Source organism: Somniosus microcephalus, chromosome 12, assembly GCF_052327205.1.
Source record: "Somniosus microcephalus isolate GS21.2 chromosome 12, FLI_Smic_1.0, whole genome shotgun sequence".
In the NCBI taxonomy this organism is placed as follows: Eukaryota; Metazoa; Chordata; class Chondrichthyes; order Squaliformes; family Somniosidae; genus Somniosus; species Somniosus microcephalus.
In genome coordinates this window covers 227,496,657-227,516,682 of record NC_140998.1, presented here as the reverse complement: position 1 = coordinate 227,516,682, position 20,026 = coordinate 227,496,657, and the positions used below count along the sequence as shown (strand labels likewise).

Genomic DNA, 20,026 nt, shown 5'->3' with positions numbered 1-20,026 from the left:
CCTCCCTGCCCTCCCCGCCTTCCTCCCCCCGCCCCCCCCGCCCTCCCCCCTCCCCCGCCCCCCTCCCCGCCCTCCCCCCTCCCCACCCTCTCCCTCCCCGCCCTCTCTTCCCCCCAGTCGCTCTCTCTCTTCCCCCCAGTCGCTCTCTCTCTTCCCCCCAGTCGCTCTCTCTCTCTCTTCCAACAACAACATGCCCTCGAAAAAGCCTCGGCACCGCCGGGCACTCCAGCTAGTTAATATATATTGTGAATAGCTGGGGTCCAAGGACCGATCCCTGCGGTACCCCACTAGTCACTGCCTGCCACTCGGAAAAAGAGCCGTTTATTCCAACTCTTTGCTTTCTGTCTACCAACCAGTTCTCTATCCAAGTCAATACCTTGCCCCCAATCCCATGTGCCTTAACTTTACACGCTAATCTCTTATGCGGGACCTTATCGAAAGCCTTCTGAAAGTCCAAATACACCACATCCACTGGTTTTCCCTTATCTATTTTACCAGTTACAGCCTCAAAAAATTCCAGTAGATTAGTCAATCACGATTTACCTTTTGTAAATCCATGTTGACTTTGTCCGATCCTGTCACTATTTTCCAAGTGCTCTGCTATTACATCTTTTATAATGGACTCTAGCATTTTCCCCACTACCGATGTCAGGCTTACCGGTCTGTAATTCCCCATTTTCTCTCTACCACCTTCTTTGAATAGTGGGGTAACATTAGCTACCCTCCTTGGGTACTGTTCCAGATTCCATCGAATGCTGGAAGATGATCAGCAATGCATCTACTATTTCTCGGGCCACTTCCTTAAGTACCCTAGGATGTAGATTATCAGGCCTTGGGGATTTATCGGCCTTCAATCCCGTCAATTTCCCTAACACCATTTCCCTACAAATACTGATTTCTTTCAGTTCCTCCCTTTCATCAGACCCTATGTTCCCCGACATCTCTGGGAGGTTATTTGTGTCCTCCTTTGTGAAGACAGAACCAAAGCATGTATTTAATTGGTCTACCATTTCTTTGTTACCCATTATAAATTCCCCTGATTCTGACTGCAAGGGACCTACACTTGACTTCACCAATCTTTTTCTCTTCACATATCTATAAAAGCTTTTACAGTCAGTTTTTATGTTCCCTGCAAGCTTACTCTCATATTCTATTTTCCTCTTCTTAATTAATCCCTTTGACCTTTGTTGAATCCTAAACTGCTCCCAATCCTCAGGTTTACTGCTTTTTCTGGCCAATTTATATGTCCGCTCCTTGGATCTTATGCTATCCCTAATTTCCCTTGTTAGCCATGGTTGAGTCACCTTTTTGTGTTTTATTTTTATGCCAAACTGGGATGAACAAATTCTGTAGTTCATCTATGCGGTCTTTGAATATTTGCCATTGCCTATCCACCATCAACCCTTTGAGTGACATGCCCCAATCAATCCTACCCAACTCGCGCCTGATACCATCGTAGTTTCCTTTATTTAAATTCAGGACCCTAGTTTCTGAGTCAACTACTTCATTCTCCATCTTAATGAGGAATTCTATCATATTATGATCGCTCCGACCCAAGGGGCCTCGTACAACAAGGTTGCTAATTAATCCGTTCTCATTACATAATACCCAGTCTAAGATGGCCTGATCTCTGGTTGGTTCCGTTAGCCCAATCTATATGTAGATTAAAGTCACGCATGATGACTGCTGTGCACTTATTGCACGCTTCTCTCATTTCCATTTTAATGCCATCTCCAACCTCCGCATTACTGTTTGCAGGTCTATATACCACTCCCACTAACGTTTTCTGCCCCTTGGTATTTCTCAGTTCTACCCATACAGATTCCACATCATTAGAGCTAATATCCTTCATTACAATTGTGTTAATCCCTTCTTTAACCGGCAATGCTACCCCACCTCCCCACCTCCCTTTCCTTATGAGGGGCCTAGATAGAGTGGATAGGAAGGACCTATTTCCCTTAGCAGAAGGGTCAATAACCAGGGGGCATAGATTTAAAGTAATTGGTCAGAGGTTTAGAGGAGATTTGAGGAGAAATTTTTTCACCCAGTGGGGGGTGGGGGTCTGGAACTCACTGCCTGAAAGGGTGGTAGAGGCATAGAAACATAGAAGATAGGAGCAGGAGTAGGCCATTCGGCCCTTCGAGCCTGCTCCGCCATTCAATGAGATCATGGCTGATCATCCAAATTCAGTACCCTGTCCCTGCCTTCTCCCCATATCCCTTGATCCCTTTAGCCTCAAGAAATATATCCAACTCTTTCTTGAATATATTTAATGAACCGGCCTCCACCACCCTCTGTGGCAGAGAATTCCACAGGTTCACCACTCTCTGGGTGAAGAAATTCCTCCTCATTTCAGTCCTAAATGGCTTACCCCTTATCCTTAGACTATGACCCCTGGTTCTGGACTCCCCGGCCATCAGAAACATCCTTCCTGCATCTAGTCTGTCCAGACCTGACAGAATTTTATAGGTTTCGATGAGATCCCCCCTCAATCTTCTAAGCTCCAGTGAGTATAAGCCCAATCGACACAATCTCTCCTCATACGTCATTCCTGCCATGCCAGGTATCAGCCTGGTGAATCTTCGCTGCACTCCCTCCATGGCAAGAACGTCCTTCCTCAGGTAAGGTGACCAAAACTGCACACAATACTCAAGGTGTGGTCTCACCAAGGCCCTGTACAACTGTAGCAAGACATCCTTGTTCTTGTACTCGAACCCTCTTGCTACGAAGGCCAACATACCATTTGCCTTCTTAACCGCCTGCTGCACCAGCATGCTTACCTTCAGCGACTGGTGCACAAGGACACCCAGGTCTCTTTGCACTTCCCCTTCTCCCAATCTATTGCCATTCAAATAATAATCTGCCTTCCTGTTTTTGCCACCAAAGTGGATAACCTCACATTTATCCACATTATAGTGCATTTGCCATGTTTCTGCCCAATCACCCAACCTGCCTAAATCGTACTGGAGTTTCACGACATCCTCCTCACAGCTTACCCTCCCACCCAGCTTTGTGTCGTCTGCAAATTTGGAGATATTACATCCAATTCCCTCGTCCAGATCATTAATATATATTGTGAACAGCTGGGGTCCTAGGACCGATCCTTGCGGTACCCCACTAGTCACTGCCTGCCACTTGGAAAACGACCCGTTTATTCCAACTCTTTGCTTTCTGTCCGCCAACCAGTTCTCTATCCAAGTCAATACCTTGCCCCCAATCCCATGTGCCTTAATTTTGCATGCTAATCTCTTATGTGGGACCTTATCGAAAGCCTTCTGAAAGTCCAAATACACCACATCCACTGATTCTCCCTTATCTATTTTACCAGTTACATCCTCAAAAAATTCCAGTAGATTAGTCAAGCATGATTTACCTTTTGTAAATCCATGTTGGCTTTGTCCGATCCTGTCACTGCTTTCCAAGTGCTCTGCTATTACATCTTTTATAATAGACTCTAGCATTTTCCCCACTACCGATGTCAGGCTTACCGGTCTATAATTCCCCGCTTTTTCTCTACCACCTTTTTTGAATAGTGGGGTAACATTAGCTACCCTCCAATCCATGGGTACCGTTCCAGAGTCTATCGAGTTCTGGAAGATGACCAGCAATGCATCTACTATCTCTAGGGCCACTTCCTTACGTACCCTGGGATGTAGACCATCAGGCCCTGGGGACTTATCGGCCTTCAGTCCCATCAATTTTCCTAACACCATTTCCCTACAAATACTGATTTCTTTCAGTTCCTCCCTTTCATCAGTCCCTATGTTCCCCGACATCTCTGGGAGGTTATTTGTGTCCTCCTTTGTGAAGACAGAACCAAAGTATGTATTTAGTTGGTCTGCCATTTCCTTGTTTCCCATTATAAATTCCCCTGATTCTGACTGTAAGGGACCTATGCTTGACTTCACCAATCTTTTTCTCTTCACATATCTATAAAAGCTTTTACAGTCAGTTTTTATGTTCCCTGATAGCTTACTCTCATATTCTATTTTCCCTTTCTTAATTAATCCCGTTGTCCTCCTTTGTTGACTCCTAAACTGCTCCCAATCCTCAGGATTATTGCTTTTCTAGCCAATTTATATGTCCTCTCCTTGGATCTTATGCTATCCCTAATTTCCCTTGTTAGCCACGGTTGAGACCTTTTTTGTTTTATTTTTATGCCAAACTGGGATGAACAAATTCTGTAGCTCATCCATTCGGTCTTTGAATGTTTGCCATTGCCTATCCACCGTCAACCCTTTGAGTGCCATTCCCCAATCAATCTTACCCAACTCGCTCCTCAGACCATCGTAGTTTCCTTTATTTAAATTGAGGACCCTTGTCTCTGAGTCAACTACTTCATTCTCCATCTTAATGAAGAATTCGATCATATTATGATCGCTCTGAATCAAGGGGCCTCGTACAAGAAGATTGCTAATTAATCCTTTCTCGTTACATAATACCCAGTCTAAGATGGCCTGATCTCTGGCTGGTTCCTCGACATATTGGTCCAGAAAACCATCCCGTAAACACTCCAGGAATTCCTCCTCCACAGTATTGTTACTAATTTGGTTGGCCCAATCTATATGTAGATTAAAGTCACCCATGATGACTGCTGTGCCCTTATTGCACGCTTCTTTAATTTCCCTTTTAATGCCATCCCCAACCTCCGCCTTACTGTTTGGAGGTCTATGTACCACTCCCACTAATGTTTTTTTCCCCTTAATATTTCTCAATTCTACCCATACAGATTCCACATCATCAGAGCTAATATCCTTCATTACAATTGTGTTAATCCCTTCTTTAAGCAGTAATGCTACCCCACCTCCCTTTTCTTTTTGCGTATCTTTCCTGAATATCGAATACCCCTGGATGTTGAGTTCCCAGTCTTGGCCATCCTTGAGCCACGTTTCCGTAATCCCAACCAAATCACACTTCATCTAGAGCCATTGTCTGTTTCTTTACCTGTCCTATTACTATCTCGTCTCCCCTTGAATATCTCTTAATGTCTCTTCTTTCATCCCCTCCCCCATTTCCCAGTCCCCAAACTGCCTTTTGTTTCATTTCCTGCCTTTTCTCTCAGTCCTGATGAAGGGTTTCGACCCGAAACGTTGACTCTGTTTCTCTCTCCACGGATGTTGCCGGGCCTGCTGAGTTTTCCCAGCATTTTCTGTTGTTGTTTTGTATTTCCAGCATCCGCAGTATTTTGCTATCTTTTTTTCCTCTTGAGTTTGATTCGTTTATTTAGTATACCTCTTTTTATTTTAAATGCATTTACTTCATTACTAATGTCATGATCCAATGTCGTGTCCACCTGTTCTATCTCCCTGGTAAGTACTGAAGCAAAGTAATTATTTAATATTTCTGCCATCTCTCTGTCGTTGCCTGTGGTATTATCCTGTCCATCTTTTAGTGGCCCTATTCCCATCCCAACCTTCCTTTTTTATTGGTGTCTGTAAAATATTTTACTATTTTGTTTTGCCAGCTCGTCTCACCTTGAATATCTCTTATGTCTCTTCTTTCATCCCCTCCCCCATTTCCGAGCCCCCAAACTGCCTTTTAATATGTTTCATTTCCTGCCTTTTTTCTCAGTCCTGACGAAGGGTTTCGACCTGAAACGTTGACTCTATTTCTCTCTCCACGGATGTTGCCTGGCCTGCTGGGTTTTTCCAGCATCTTCTGTTGTTATTTCGCAAATTTTAGTGATTTGTGTATTTGTACTCCTGGATCCCTTTGTTCCTCTACCCCTCCTAGATTCGCACCTTCCAAGTGTTAAGTGACCTCCTATTCTTTCTACCAAAATGTAATGGCCCAGAAATTGGTGTTGGGGCCTTCCCGCGGGTGCAAGCCCCCGACCTACACTTACCTAGCGCGCCGACAGTTGAGGCCTGGGCCTGCGTGGATTTCCTGTCTGTGGCCCGGTCCAGCTCCCGGCGTGCTGTGCTTGCGTGATCCAGCGGCGTACTTAGTGCGATGCGTCAGCTGGGATCACGTGAGCACTGGGCAACCAATCGGAGTAGGGAAAAGTCCATTCATGAGTTTGACAGAAAGACCTGTCAAACTCATGAAAACTCCGGGCGCCCAAAACAGTACTTAACCTTAAAATAAATTTGAAAAAAAATCACACTATTTAAATCAACTATAAATAACATTAAATAACTATTTTAAACAATAACTTAAATTTTTGAAAAAAATAATTTTATAAAAAATCGGGGCTAAAAATACACTTACCTTATTGTAAAGTATTTAAAAATAATAAACCTGTGGAAAAAATGTTCTAATTTTAATTAATTGACCACTTTCCTTTTAAAATGAAGTCCTTACGTCTGGTTTTTTAATGTGTAAAATGTAGAGGCCTTCACGCACGGAAAAACCTGTAAAAAAAGAGGAAGTTCAACGCGCAGGCGCAGACTCCTGCGCACACGCGTTCGACCTCTGAACCCCTTGGTTCAGAGGATCGGAAATGCCGGTTTCCCGCGCATGCGTAGTGCATGCAAGAAACCGGCACTTCCATCGGGTCCACGCGTGAGTACTCCGTCCGTACTCACGCGTTGGGACCCGAATTTCTGGGCCAATACGTCACAGAGGCTCGCTGAAGGGAGTGCAGTAGATGTTGTACAGATGGAATTTCAAAAGGCGTTTCCCAGCAGCGTGCCCCGGGAGCCGGTTCTCGGACCACGGCTTTTCTTGTTATATATTGAGTTGGATGTGGGTGTACGGGGCACAATTTCAAAATTTGCAGATGACACAAAACTTGGCCAAATGTCCAACTCCGGCATCTCCACACCACAAAACTTGGCAGGAGAGTGCAGAGTGAGCAGGAGAGTGGCAGAAGACATGGGCAGGCTGGTGCAATGGGCGGACACATGAGCAGGCTCGGGTGCGGCCTACTGCTGCCTCTGTGTCTGGGGGGCGGTGAGGCCAGGGCGCTCTGTTCCTGATTGGCTGATTCTACCGTCAGTCAAATTTATCCTATTCTCTATTGGTTGTTCGTGACATCAATCATACGGTCCACTGTTTTGATTGGCCACAAATCCCCACCCCACCGTTCATCGGGAATGTCACATTTGATTGGGCAGCGTACCCGTCAATCACAGACTGTCTTGCGCGCCATTGGCTGATGTTGGAGGGGGCGCGGGAAAGCTGTTGCGTGATTGGCCGAGCCGCCTGTCACTCACGGCGGTGGGCGGTGACCGGCCGCGGTAGCCCCATGGAATGGAGGCGGCGGCGGGGAGGCGATGGTTGGCGGACTCCCAGTCTGGCCCGGGCCTGCTCGCAAACTACACCATGAGCTCACGGCCAGCTCCGCACTCGCAGCAGGTAAAGGAGGGGGAAGCAGGAGGCCGCGGCCGGAGCGGAGGACAACATTTAATCAAAAAAATCAGCAGCCTCGCTTTAAGAATGTGACGCCAATTAATGTTGGACAACATTTAATCACAAAATCAGCAGCCTCGCTTTAAGAGGTGACGTAAATTAATGTTGGACAACATTTAATCGAACATCAGCAGCCTCCCTTTAAGTGATGATGCGAATTAATGTCATAGAATCATAGCATAGTTACAGCACAGAGGGAGACCATTCGGCCTATCGAGCCTGTGCCAGCTCTCTGCAAGAGCACTTCACCTAGTCCCACTCCTTCGCTCTTTCCCCGTAGCCTGGCAAAAATTTTTCCTTCAGGTACTTCTCCAATTCCCTTTTGAAAGCAGATATAAAAGATGTAATAGCAGAGCACTTGGAAAACAGTGACAGGATCGGACAAAGTCAACATGGATTTACAAAAGGTAAATCGTGCTTGACTAATCTACTGGAATTTTTTGAGGATGTAACTGGTAGAATAGATAAGGGAGAACCAGTGGATCTGGTGTATTTGGACTTTCAGAAGGCTTTCGATAAGGTCCCGCATAAGAGATTAGCGCATAAAGTTAAGGCACATGGGATTGGGGGCAAGGTATTGATTTGGATAGAGAACTGGTTGGCAGACAGGAAGCAAAGAGTTGGAATAAACGGCTCTTTTTCCGAGTGGCAGGCAGTGACTAGTGGGGTACCGCAGGGATATGGGGAGAAGGCAGGAACAGGGTACTGAGTTTGGATGATCAGCCATGATCTCATTGAATGGCGGAGCAGGCTCGAGGGGCCGAATGGCCTACTCCTGCTCCTATCTGCTATGTTTCGATGATTGAGTCTGCCTCCACCACCCTTTCAGGCAGTGAATTCCAGATCCTAACCACTTGCTGCATAAAGAAGTTTTTTCTTGTTAGACCTTTAATTGTATACCAGCATCCTTGCTTTAAGTGAAGGGGACGTTTTATACCAGGGGGTGGGTGGCAAGGCAGCTAATGTGGGGGAGGGACAAATGTGAAATAATGTCCTTCAACGTTTAGTCGTGTATATTCTCTTTGCTTTTAAATGTGGGTTCTACCCCCCTCCCCAACTACATTCAATCAGAAGTAATTACTGCTTTAAATGTGTAACTGACCATCGACTCTATTTCCTTATCTTATTGCTTTGTAATGTTTCAAATTAAAAACTGCCATCCGTGCTTTAAATCTATTGCCCCACCATAGACAAAGCTGATCAATGGGGTGGGGGTTACTGAGCTGAAGTTGAATTAATTGACCATCCAGCTGTAAGAGGTAATCTATGTCCAGGACATTCACTTTAACAAATCCTCGTGGCTTTAAGCTCATTTCTTATCCAGGCCAGTTTATCTTTAACAAGAAAAGGGTCAATGTTTCAGATGTCAGTGCTCTGGGGAGGATTTGAAGCTATAAACAGGTGAGGGGAGTGAGAATTCATCCAAAGGTCCACAAGTCATGTGGTAACAGTTTTGCTACAGCTATACAAAGCCCTGGTTACATCTCACCTGGAGCACTGTGAGCAGTTCTGGGCACCACACCGTAGAAAGGATATCTTGGCCATGGTAGGAGTGCACTGCAGATTCACCAGAATGATACCAGTGCTCTCAAGGGTTAGATTATAAGCTGAGATTACATAAACTAGGCTTGTATTCCCTGGAATACCCAAATATCGATTGGGATAATGCTAGGGTAAAGGGAAAGGAGGGGGAGGAATTTCTGAAATGTGTTCAGGAGAATTTCCTTGACCAGTATGTTCTTGGCCCAACTAGGAAGGAGGCATTGCTGGATCTGGTGCTCGGTAATGAGGTGGGCCAGGTCGACCAAGTGTCTGTGGACGAACACTTGGGTACGAGTGATCATCGTATCATAAGCTTTAGATGAGCAATGGAGAGGAGCAAGGAACAATCTAGAGTGGAACTTCTAAACTGGAATAGGGCTAACTTCAATGGGATGTGAAAAGATCTAGCCAGGGTAAAATGGAACCAAAGACTGACAGGAAAAACTGTAATGGAACAATGGGTGATCTTTAAGGAGGAGATGTTCCAAGTACAGACTAGGTACATTCCAACAAGAGGGAAGGGTAAGGGAACCAAAGCAAGGGCTCCTTGGATGACGAGGGAGATTGAGAAGATGATGAAACAAAAAAAGAGGGTGTATGATGCATGTCAGGTGAATTCTTCAAGGGAGAACCAGACCAAATACAATAAGTTGAGAGGGGAAGTGAAGATGGAAATAAGATTGGCAAAGAGAGAATATGAGAGTAGAATGAAGGTTAGCATAAAAGGGAACCCAAAAATATTGTCCCCGCATGTAAACAGTAAACAGGTAGTAAGAGGCGGGGTGGGCCTATTAGAGACAAAGACGGTGATATATGCTTAGAGGCGCAGGGCAAGGCTAGAATACTCAGTGAGTACTTTGTATCGGTGTTTACTAAGGAGGTGGATGCTGACAAAATATCGGTAGCAGTGGAAAAAGTAGAAGCAATGGAAGGGGTGAAAATTGATAGACAGGATGTACTGGAAAGGCAGGGTATGCTTAGAGTGGCTAAGTCGCCTGGTCCAGATGGCTTGCATCCCAGGTTGCTAAGGGAATTGTGGAGGAGATAGCGGAAGGGCTTGCCATAATTTTCCAATCTTCCCTAGATGCGGGGGAGGTGCCTGAGGATTGGAAAGTGGCAAATGTGACACCATTGTTGAAGAAAGGGTGTAAGGACAATCCTCGTAACTACAGGCCGGTCAGTTTAACATCAGTGGTGGGTAAAGTTTTAGAAACAATAATCAAGGAAAAAATTATCAGGCACTTGGAGAGGTTTAAGTTAATTAAGGAAAAAGCCAACACGGGTTTGTAAAAGGGAGATCGTGTTTGACAAATCTAATTGAATTTTTTGATGAAGTAACAGGGAGGATTGATGAAGGGAATGCAATGGATGTTGTCTACATGGATTTTTGGAAGACGTTTGACAAAGTACCACATAGAAGGCTGGTTAACAAAATTGAGGCTCATGGAATAGGTGGGTCAGTGTCAGCTTGGATAAGGAATTGGCTTAAGGACAGAAAACAGCGAGTTGTGGTAAATGGCTGTTTTTCAGACTGGAGGATGGTGGACAGTGGTGTTCCCCAAGGTTCAGTGCTGGGGCCACTGCTTTTTTTGATATATATAAATGACCTGTATACTTTTTTAGCCAGTATGTACCAAGCCCAACAAGGGAGGGGGCGGTTCTGGACTTAGTTTTAGGGAATGAAGCTGGGCAGGTAGAAGGCGTACCAGTGGGGGAGCATTTTGGAGCTAGTGACCATAATTCTATTAGATTTAAGGTGGTTATGGAAAAGGACAAGGATAGACCAGGAATAAAAATTCTAAATTGAGGAATAGCAAATTTTGCTAAGCTCAGAGGGGATTTAGCCATAGTGGACTGAAAACAGCTACTTGAAGGTAAATCGGTGTCAGAGCAGTGGGAGGCATTCTAGGAGGAGATCCGGAGGGTTCAGACCAAACATGTGCCCTTAAAGAAAAAAGGTGGGACTAACAAATCTAGAGTCCCCTGGGTGTCTAGAGACATACAGGATAGGAGAAAGAAAAAAAGGGAGGTGTATGACAGATACCGAGGGCTAAAAACTCCAGAATCTTTAGAGGAGTACAGAAAGTGCAGGGGTGCAATTAAAAATGATATTAGGAAAGCAAAGAGAGAGCATGAAAAATTATTGGCAAGTAAAATCAAGGAAAACCCAAAGATGTTTTATAAATATATTAAGAGTAAGAGGATAACTAAAGAAAGGGTAGGGCCTATTAGAGATCATGAGGGTAATCTGTGTGTGGAGGCGGGCGACGTCGGTGGGGTTCTTAATGAATACTTTGCTTCAGTTTTCACAAAGGAGAGGGGCGAAGCAGACACTGCTAGCGGTGGGGAGGAGTGTGAAATATTGGATGAAATAAACATAGTGAGAGAGGAAGTATTAAGGGGTTTAGCAGCTTTAAAAGTGGATAAATCCCCAGGCTCGGATGAAATGTATTCCAGGCTGTTAAGCGAAGCAAAAGAGGAAATAGCAGAGGCCCTGACCATCATTTTTCAATCCTCTCTGGCTTCAGGTGTGGTGCCGGAGGACTGCTAATGTGGTACCCTTGTTTAAAAAGGGAGAAAGGGATAGACCGAGTAATTACAGGCCAGTCAGCCTAACCTCGGTGGTGGGGAAATTATTGGAAAGAATTCTGAAGGACAGGATAAACCTTCATTTAGAAAGACACGGATTAATCAAGGATAGTCGGGACAGATTTGTTAAGGGAAGGTCATGTCTGACAAACTTGATTGAATTTTTTGAGGAGGTAACAAGGAGGGTAGATGAGGGTAGTGCATTTGATGTAGTTTATATGGACTTTAACAACGCTTTTGATAAGGCTCCACATGGCAGGCTGGTCACGAAGTTAAAAGCCCATGGGATCCAGGGCAAAGTGTCAAGTTGGATTCAAAACTGGCTCAGAGACAGGAAGCAGAGGGTAATGGTTGATGGGTGTTTTTGTGACTGGAAGGCTGTTTCCAGTGGGGTTCCGCAGGGCTCAGTACTAGGTCCCTTGCTTTTTGTGGTATATATCAATGATCTAGACTTGAATATAGGGGGTATGATTAAAAAGTGTGCAGATGATACTAAAATCGACTGGTTGATACTGAATAAGGAAGCTGTAGACTGCAGGAAGATATCAATCACTTTTTTTCTTCAATTTTAAATTTATTTCTTTTAAGGTAGTTCATAGTTAAGGTAGTTCGGGAGAGCGAGAATCCGAGAGTTTAAATTTGAGGTAAGAGTTTTTAAATTAAAGGTATGGCGGGGGACCTCAGTCCCGTGCGTTGCACGGCCTGCAGCATGTGGGAATTCCTAGACGCTTCTTGCAGTCAGGATGACTACATGTGCAGTAAGTGCCAACGGTTTGGCCAACTTGAGATCCGGTTTTTGGAGCTCGAGCTTCAGCTGGGGGCACTGCGGTGTATCCGCGAGGCTGAGAGTTATGTGAATAGCACGTTTTTAGACGTGGTCACCCCGCAGCTTAAGAACGTGCAGTCAGAGAGGGAATGGGAGACCACCAGTCAGGAGGGAGTCAGGCAGATAGTCAGGAAAGCCCCAGAGTGCATCTCACTCAACAACCGTTTTTCTGTGTTGGAAAACGGTGAAAGTGACGGTTCCTCTGGGGAGTGCAGCCAGAGCCAAGTTCACGGCACTGTGGGTGGCTCAGCTGCACAAGGGGGGAGGAGTAAGAGTGGAAGGGCAATGGTGGTAGGAGGCTCAATAGTGAGGGGTGCAGACAGGCGTTTCTGTGGCCGCAGACGTGATTCCAGGATGGTTTGTTGCCTCCCTGGTGCCGGGGTCAAGGATGTCACTGAACGGCTGCAGGACATTCTGAAGGGGGAGGGCGAACAGTCAGAGGTCATGGTTCACATTGGTACCAACGACATGGGTGGAAAGAGGGATGAGGTCCTGCAACAAGAATTTAGGGAGCTAGGTAGCAGATTAAAAAGCAGGACCTCAAAGGTTGTAATCTCTGGATTACTCCCAATGCCACGTGCTGGTGAGTATAGGAATAGGAGGATAGAGCAGATGAATGCGTGGCTAAAGAGTTGGTGCAGGAGGGAGGGCTTTAGTTTCCTGGATCACTGGGTCTGCTTCTGAGGAAGGTGGGACCTGTACAGGTCGGACGGGTTGCACCTGAACCGGAATGGGACCAACATCCTTGCGGGGAGGTTTGCTAGTACTGTTGGGGGGGTTTAAACTAACTTGGCAGGAGGATGGTATACAGAGTGGAGCTATAGTAGGAGGTGATGCACAGCCAAATATAGAGGAAAAAACAAGTCAGTCTGGAGGGCAGAGCAAATATGTAACGGCACAAGGGAGTATGGCAAGGCTGGATGGCATTTATTTTAATGCAAGGAGTCTTGCGAGTAAGGCAGATGAATTGAAGTTGTTGTTGAACACATGGGAGTATGAGATTGTTGCTATCACAGAGACATAGTTGAGGGAGGGGCAGGACTGGCAGCTCAATATTCCGGGGTATAGAATCTTCAGGCGAGACAGAGGGGGTGTAAAAGAGGAGGGGGTGTCGCAATATTAATCAAGGAGTCAATTACTGCTGTAAGGAGGGATGATATAAGAACATAAGAAATAGGAGCAGCAGTAGGCCATTCGGCCCTTCGAGCCTGCTCCGCCATTCAGTGAGATCATGGCTGATCTTCTGCCTCACCGGCCCTATCGCCATATCCCTTGATGCCCTTACTAGTCAGAAATCTATCGACTTCTGTTTTGAATATACCCAATGAGTGAGCCTCCACAGCCCTCCGGGGTAGAGAATTCCAAAGATTCACCAGCCTCTGTGTGAAGAAATTTCTTCTCATCTCAGTCCTGAATGGCCTACCCTTTATCCTGAGGCTGTGGCCCCTGGTTCTAGACTCCCCAGCCAAGGGAAACATTCTCCCAGCATCCACCCTATCAAGCCCTGTAATAATTGTGTATGCTTCAATGAGATCCCCTCTCATTCCTCTGAATTCAAGAGAATACAGGCCTAGTTTACTCAATCTCTTCTCATACGACAGTCCCGCCATCCCAGGAATCAATCTCGTGAACCTTCGTTGCACTCCCTCTGTGGCAAATATATCATTCCTTAGTAACAACAGAGAATGCTGGAAAAACTCAGCAGGTCAGGCAACATCCGTGGAGAGAAATTTGAGTTGACGTTTCAGGTTGAAACCCTTCTTCAAAACTTCAAAACCTTTCACCCCACCAGCCTCCAAATTCAACGGATCATCCTCCACCATTTCCGCTACCTCCAAAGTGATCCCACCACCAAACACATCTTCCCTTCCCCTTTTAGCATTCTGTAGGGACCGCTCCCTCCGAGACACCCTCGTCCACTCCTCTATCACCCCCAACAGCCCTTCCCCTTCGCCTGGCACCTTCCCGTGCAAGCGCAGGAGATGTAACACCTGCCCCTATACCTCCCCCCTTCCCACTGTCCAGGGCCCCAAACACCCCTTCCAGGTGAAACAGCGATTCACTTGTACTTCTCGCAATCTAGTATACTGTATTCGCTGCTCACGATGCGGTCTCCTCTCCATTGGGGAGACCAAACGCAGATTGGGTGACCGCTTTGCGGAACACCTCCGTTCAGTCCGTAAGGGTGACCCCGAGCTTCCGGTCGCCTGTCATTTTAATTCACCGCTCCATTCCCACTCGGACCTCACCGTCCTTGGCCTCTTGTATTGTTCCACGGAAGCTCAACGTAAACTCGAGGAACAGCACCTCATCTTCCGATTAGGCACTTTACAGCCTTCCGGACTCAATATCGAGTTCAACAATTTCAGATCATAACCTCGGCCCCTATCACTTTTTTCCTTTTAATTTTTTCCACCCCTTTGTTTTGGGTCCTTTTTTTCTCCCCCCCCCCCCCCCCTCCTTTCCTTTTGTTTCTCTCTCTCACCTGGCAGCTGTCCTTATCCTGCCAGTACACTTCACACCTAATCTCAGCTGCCTTTTGTCTCCACGGGCCCATTACCATCTCATCTGGCTTCGCATACCTTTTATTGTCTTTTGTTCGATCGCAGCTTTGCCTTCGATCTTTTTATTTTCTTTCCAGTTTTGAAGAAGGGTTTCAACCCGAAACGTCAACTCAAATTTCTCTCCACGGATGTTGCCTGACCTGCTGAGTTTTTCCAGCATTCTCTGTTGTTATTTTGGATTTCCAGCATCTGCAGTATTTTGCTATCGTTTATCATTCCTTAGGTAAGGAGACCAAAATTGTACACAGTATTCCAGGTGTGGTCTCACCAAGGCCCTATATAATTGGAGTAGGACTTCTTTACTCCTGTACTTAAATCCTCTTGTAATGAAGGCCAGCATACCATTTGCCTTCCTAATGGCTTGCTGCACAATCACTTTCAGTGACTCATGTACAAGGACACCAGGTCCCTTTGAGCATCTGCATTCCCCAAGCTTTCACCATTTAGGAAATACTCTGCCTTTCTGTTTTTTCTACCCAAGTGGATAACTTCACATTTATCCACATTATATTCCATCTGCCATGTTCTCGCCCACTCACTGAGCCTGTTGAAACGGATTCTTTTGCTCTCAATCTGGTTCAGTACAAACACTGAGTCGAATACTGGTTGAGTTCAACAGTTGTTTTATTCTGTTGTCCCGGGAGACTTACTCTGATACAGCACAGTTCTGACTCCAGCAGAGTCTCGACAGGTTCCACCAGAGCAAGTAATCTTTCATACAGAGTACCACATTATTATACTTGCTTTTGAGAAGACATTAACACATCTTACAGTCTGCACCAATCCCGAGCTGGGCACGTACACATTTAAATTGATTTCCTGGCCTGGCAGTTTGAAATAAAGAAGTCACATTTCACTGAATGGTTTATAGTTTAGGAAATATGCGGGTAATGGTTTCACGATCGCCTAATCAGTATGGTAATGCGTTTTCAATAATGGTAAGATAGCAAAATACTGCAGATGTTGGAAATCCGAAATAACAACAGAAAATGCTGGAACCTCTACATTGGGGAGACCAAACGCAGATTGGGTGACTGCTTTGCGGAACACCTCCGTTCAGTCCGTAAGGGTGACCCCGAGCTTCCGGTCGCCTGTCATTTCAATTCACCGCTCCATTCCCACTCGGACCTCACCGTCCTTGGCCTCTTGTACTGTTCCACGGAAGCTCAACGTAAACTCGAGGAACAGCACCTCATCTTCCGATTAGGCACTCTGCAGCCTTCCGGTCTCAATATCGAGTTCAACAATTTCAGATCATAACCTCGGCCCCTATTTCATTTTTACTTATATTTTTCCCACTCCTTTCCTCCCCCACCCTTTCCTTTTGTTTCTCTCTCACACCTGGCAGCTATCTTTTGCCCTGCCAGTACACTTTACACCTAATCCCAGCCTATTACCATCTCGTCTAGCTTCTAATCTCTTTTACTTCTTTTGGTTCTTTTATTCTTTTGTCCGATCGCAGCCCTGCCTTCGATCTAGCTCCTTTTCTCTCCAGTTTTGAAGAAGGGTCAAACCCGAAACGTCAACTCAAATTTCTCTCCACGGATGTTGCCTGAGTTTTTCCAGCATTTTCTGTTGTTATTTCAATAATGGTAATGTGTTTTCTGATCGCCTATTGTCTGTATATCCTCTGCACTCCGCCCTATACTGTTTCCACCAGCAAGGTGTGACGTTGTGGGTGCCAGCCATATTAGCAGCCACAGATCAGTTTAGCTTTTCCCGAGTTAACATGATCATCTCTTACAATATGCAAGTGACTCAGCGATGTCGACATTGCACCACCATTTCAGGCTAACAGGATCCTCCATTTCAGATTGACAGGGTCCTTGGCCATGCGAAGCGAGTTGTTACCTTATTTTTGCATTCTATATCCTCATTCCCCCCTTTTATCATTCCATGATAACCATCTAAGGTACCCAGTGATTCTTGGCTTCATCCTACTGGTCCATCTCTATCTTATTGAGTCTATTATACTCCTCCTCCATTAATTCCTTCTCAACTTGCTCCTTTACCATCTCACTCGCTTCACCCTCTATATTTAGTAATTCAATTTCTTCTTCTGATGATTTCCTTTTTTAATAGTCCATAACAGAAGTCCCATTTAGTCACGTTCCAGGATCCGAAAGCTTTAAGATTCTTGTCTTTGCACTGGAGAATATCTCTTCGGCACATTTCTTCAGTCGATTGAACGCCCCGCCCGCGAGCAGGATAACGCTCAGAAGCAGTAATAAAGTCCTCATCTTGATTCTTGGTGATCAATCAATGCTACTTATTAACTATTAATCTGGAAAACAAAGTGCTTACACAAGATCAAAAGTTAAAAACTTAAAACTAAAATTTTAAAAATTAAAAATTAAAATCGTATAATAAGTATAATAAAAGTAGGATTTCGGCAGGCCAAAACAATCCAAACACAACCCCAGACCTCGTAAAACTGCAGTCACCTTTATCAAGGCCGAGCACGAGTTCTGTAGTCTCCTATCAATGGCTGATCAATTAAAATAAAATTAATGATTGTTCGTAAAATCTACTATATACTGTACTGATAGCAAATCACCCACTGCCCTGGCACCACAATGAGTTGCAAAGTATCCACATTCAATAACCCATAGAGCTAACTCATCAGACATGCAAGTCTGTTCCGCGGGAGTAGTCCAGAGTTTTGATAAAGGGTTATATACACATCCCGATTCTCTCCATAAATGCTTATCACTATCAGGAGCGTCCTCCTGCAACTTAATCACCTCTTGGATGGTTGGCATTCGTTTTTCCGAGGTAGATGATTCTTTCTGGAATTTTTAGTCTGCCTCATAATTCGGGGCACAATCATTTGGTGACTCCTAGAAGCAATTTTGGCTGCCTCATCAGCGCGGCGGTTTCCTATATCTACTGGGTTTTGGCCAGTGGTATGGGCAGAGCATTTAATCACAGCTATCTGTTTGGGGAGTAAAAGGGCTTGCAAGAGGTCTGAAACTAACTGACGGTGTGAGATCGGACTGCCCGAAGAGGTTAGAAATCCTCTATTTTTCCACAATTGTCCAAAATCGTGAACTACTCCAAAGGCATATCTAGAGTCTGTATATACATTAATTCGTAATCCTTCTCCCAAAGTACAAGCTCGTATGAGTGCAAACAGTTCTCAGAAAAAAGGGATTCAAAGGCTGCTGATTCTAAGGTGACACCTTCCTGATTCACAATTGCATAACCAGAAATTCGTTTTCCCTTCTCATCAATTGAAGAACTGCCATCTGTATACATAATTACGGATTCCTTTTTGTATGTTACTCCGACTGCTTCCGTCATCGCATACTGAGATACTTGTCCTTGAAAGCCGGATAAGCTTTGAGTTTCTTTCGATTTGGGGAGATTAAGGTCTGATTGAACAGATGACATAGCGGCCCCTGTATCGACCAAAAAGGGATACCATTGATCTCGAATCTGAAGCATTAATAGGGGTTCTCGATCTGGTTGTAACATGTTGTAAGATGTGGAAACGGATTGGTTTGGGAGAAATCAGTGTATGTTCCCCTTCCTTGACCTCCTTGCCAACCGCCTCTATTTCCTCGGGTCTGACCTCCCCTTGTCATCTGGCCGGACACTCCTTACTCCAGTGGCCAGGCTGACCACAATTGAAGCATAGACCTTGTCCTTGTCCTCTGCCCCTTCCTCTTCCCCCATAATTTTGTCGTGGGGGCGCATCGGGTGGGCCATAAGCAGGAGCGTCGGGTCCAGTTGGGTGATTGTAATACCCATAGTTTTGGGAGTCTACCCATCCTGGAACACAATACTGGGGTTCCATTTGATATCCTGTTAGGTCTGGCCCTACTTTTGGCTGTATGGGCATGTCCTCTCGCTTCATTACATATTCCGCCTTGACCTTAACGTGGGGTTGACTTTCTGCACTCTTACTTTCTTTCCAGTAATATTTCGCAGCTCTAGTCATTTGAGTCGGGCTGTTTTCTGCCCAGTTCATATTATTGGTTTTAACGGCTGTCGCCACAGCAGCCGGAAGACAGTTCATCAGAATGGCGCAGAATTGGGGTGAATTGGCTCCTCCTTGATAATTGGTGTCCCCCGACTGTCCCTGATAAACCTCACAGAATCTCTCCAAAAATTCCTCAGGTCCCTCATCTTTCTTTGGCTTAGTATCTAGGACATTAGATATATTGATAGGTTTTTGGAGTGTAGCATTGAGTGCTGCAAGCATGTGTCGCTCCCTGTCGGCTGTGAGGACGTGGGCGGTCTCTAAAGCGGCATGATTGGGGTGAGTCAGGTGTTCCAAAAATCTAGTGTGTTCGGAAGGAGTTAAAACTTGTTGAATCAAAGCCCATAGATCTCGGGAGTCTGCATTGTACACCTGTATCGTGGTTCGAAGAAAGTCCACAAACCTAGCCGGCGCCTTTTTCCTGTCTGGCATACCGGTTAGGATAGCCATTATCTCATTAGGTTTCCAAGGGAAAAATACATCTATGGTGGGGTTGGCTGCGGCAGCCGCTGCATTCGGGTTTGGCATTGTTCTTACCGGCAGATTTCTGGGCGTTCGTTTTGGTTTAGTAAGGCTAATTTCGGGTTCTGAGTCGGAACTGTTTAAGGGTGAAAGGTTGTCTTCAGAATCAGTAAGGTCACTACATGAGTCAGTGTCATCTGCTTTTGCTGGTTTATGTTGTACTAATTGTCTGGGTCTACGTTTCTTCTTCTGCCAATTCGGACTAGGGGTATTCCCCGGTTTCACGTCTTTCTTGGGATTTGTTGGATCTTTCGATCGGGTTCGACAAGCAACAGGGTCTACATAAACATCAGAAGTCGGCGTGATTGGGGAGTGACTTGGGAAAGTAAGGGAGGGTGTCGGTGGACTGGTAACGGACGTAATAGGGATCAAGCCAGTCTGATTTGCAAGAGGTTGGTCGGGATAAATGTTATTATATTGGGGTGGCTGAGGAGGTGGCGCGGTAGGAGTTCTAATTGTCCAATTGTTTAAGTCCTCATCTGTTCCGTCTCCCTCGGTCAACCTAAGGCCAACCATTGAACTACGTAGTTCATTTTTATCCTTTTTATCTGACGCCATTTCAGATTTTGACCTTTTCTCATGTGCACATTCTTTCTTAAGTATTTCAATGGGTTTAGGATTTCCTCCTTCGGTTAACTTTATTCC

General features: G+C 45.4%; 1 protein-coding gene across 1 annotated transcript in view; it reads left to right on the top strand.

The window, feature by feature from the left end:
• The first annotated feature begins 7,154 nt into the window (after positions 1-7,154).
• LOC147110227 (WW domain-binding protein 1-like) overlaps positions 7,155-20,026 on the top strand; it is a 34,928-nt gene continuing 22,056 nt past the window's right edge. Inside the window, exon 1 of the mRNA XM_086004130.1 lies at positions 7,155-7,299. Within this exon, the coding sequence (XP_085860256.1) occupies positions 7,195-7,299 (105 nt within the window). The 5' untranslated portion in view covers positions 7,155-7,194. The remainder of the gene's footprint in view (positions 7,300-20,026) is intronic.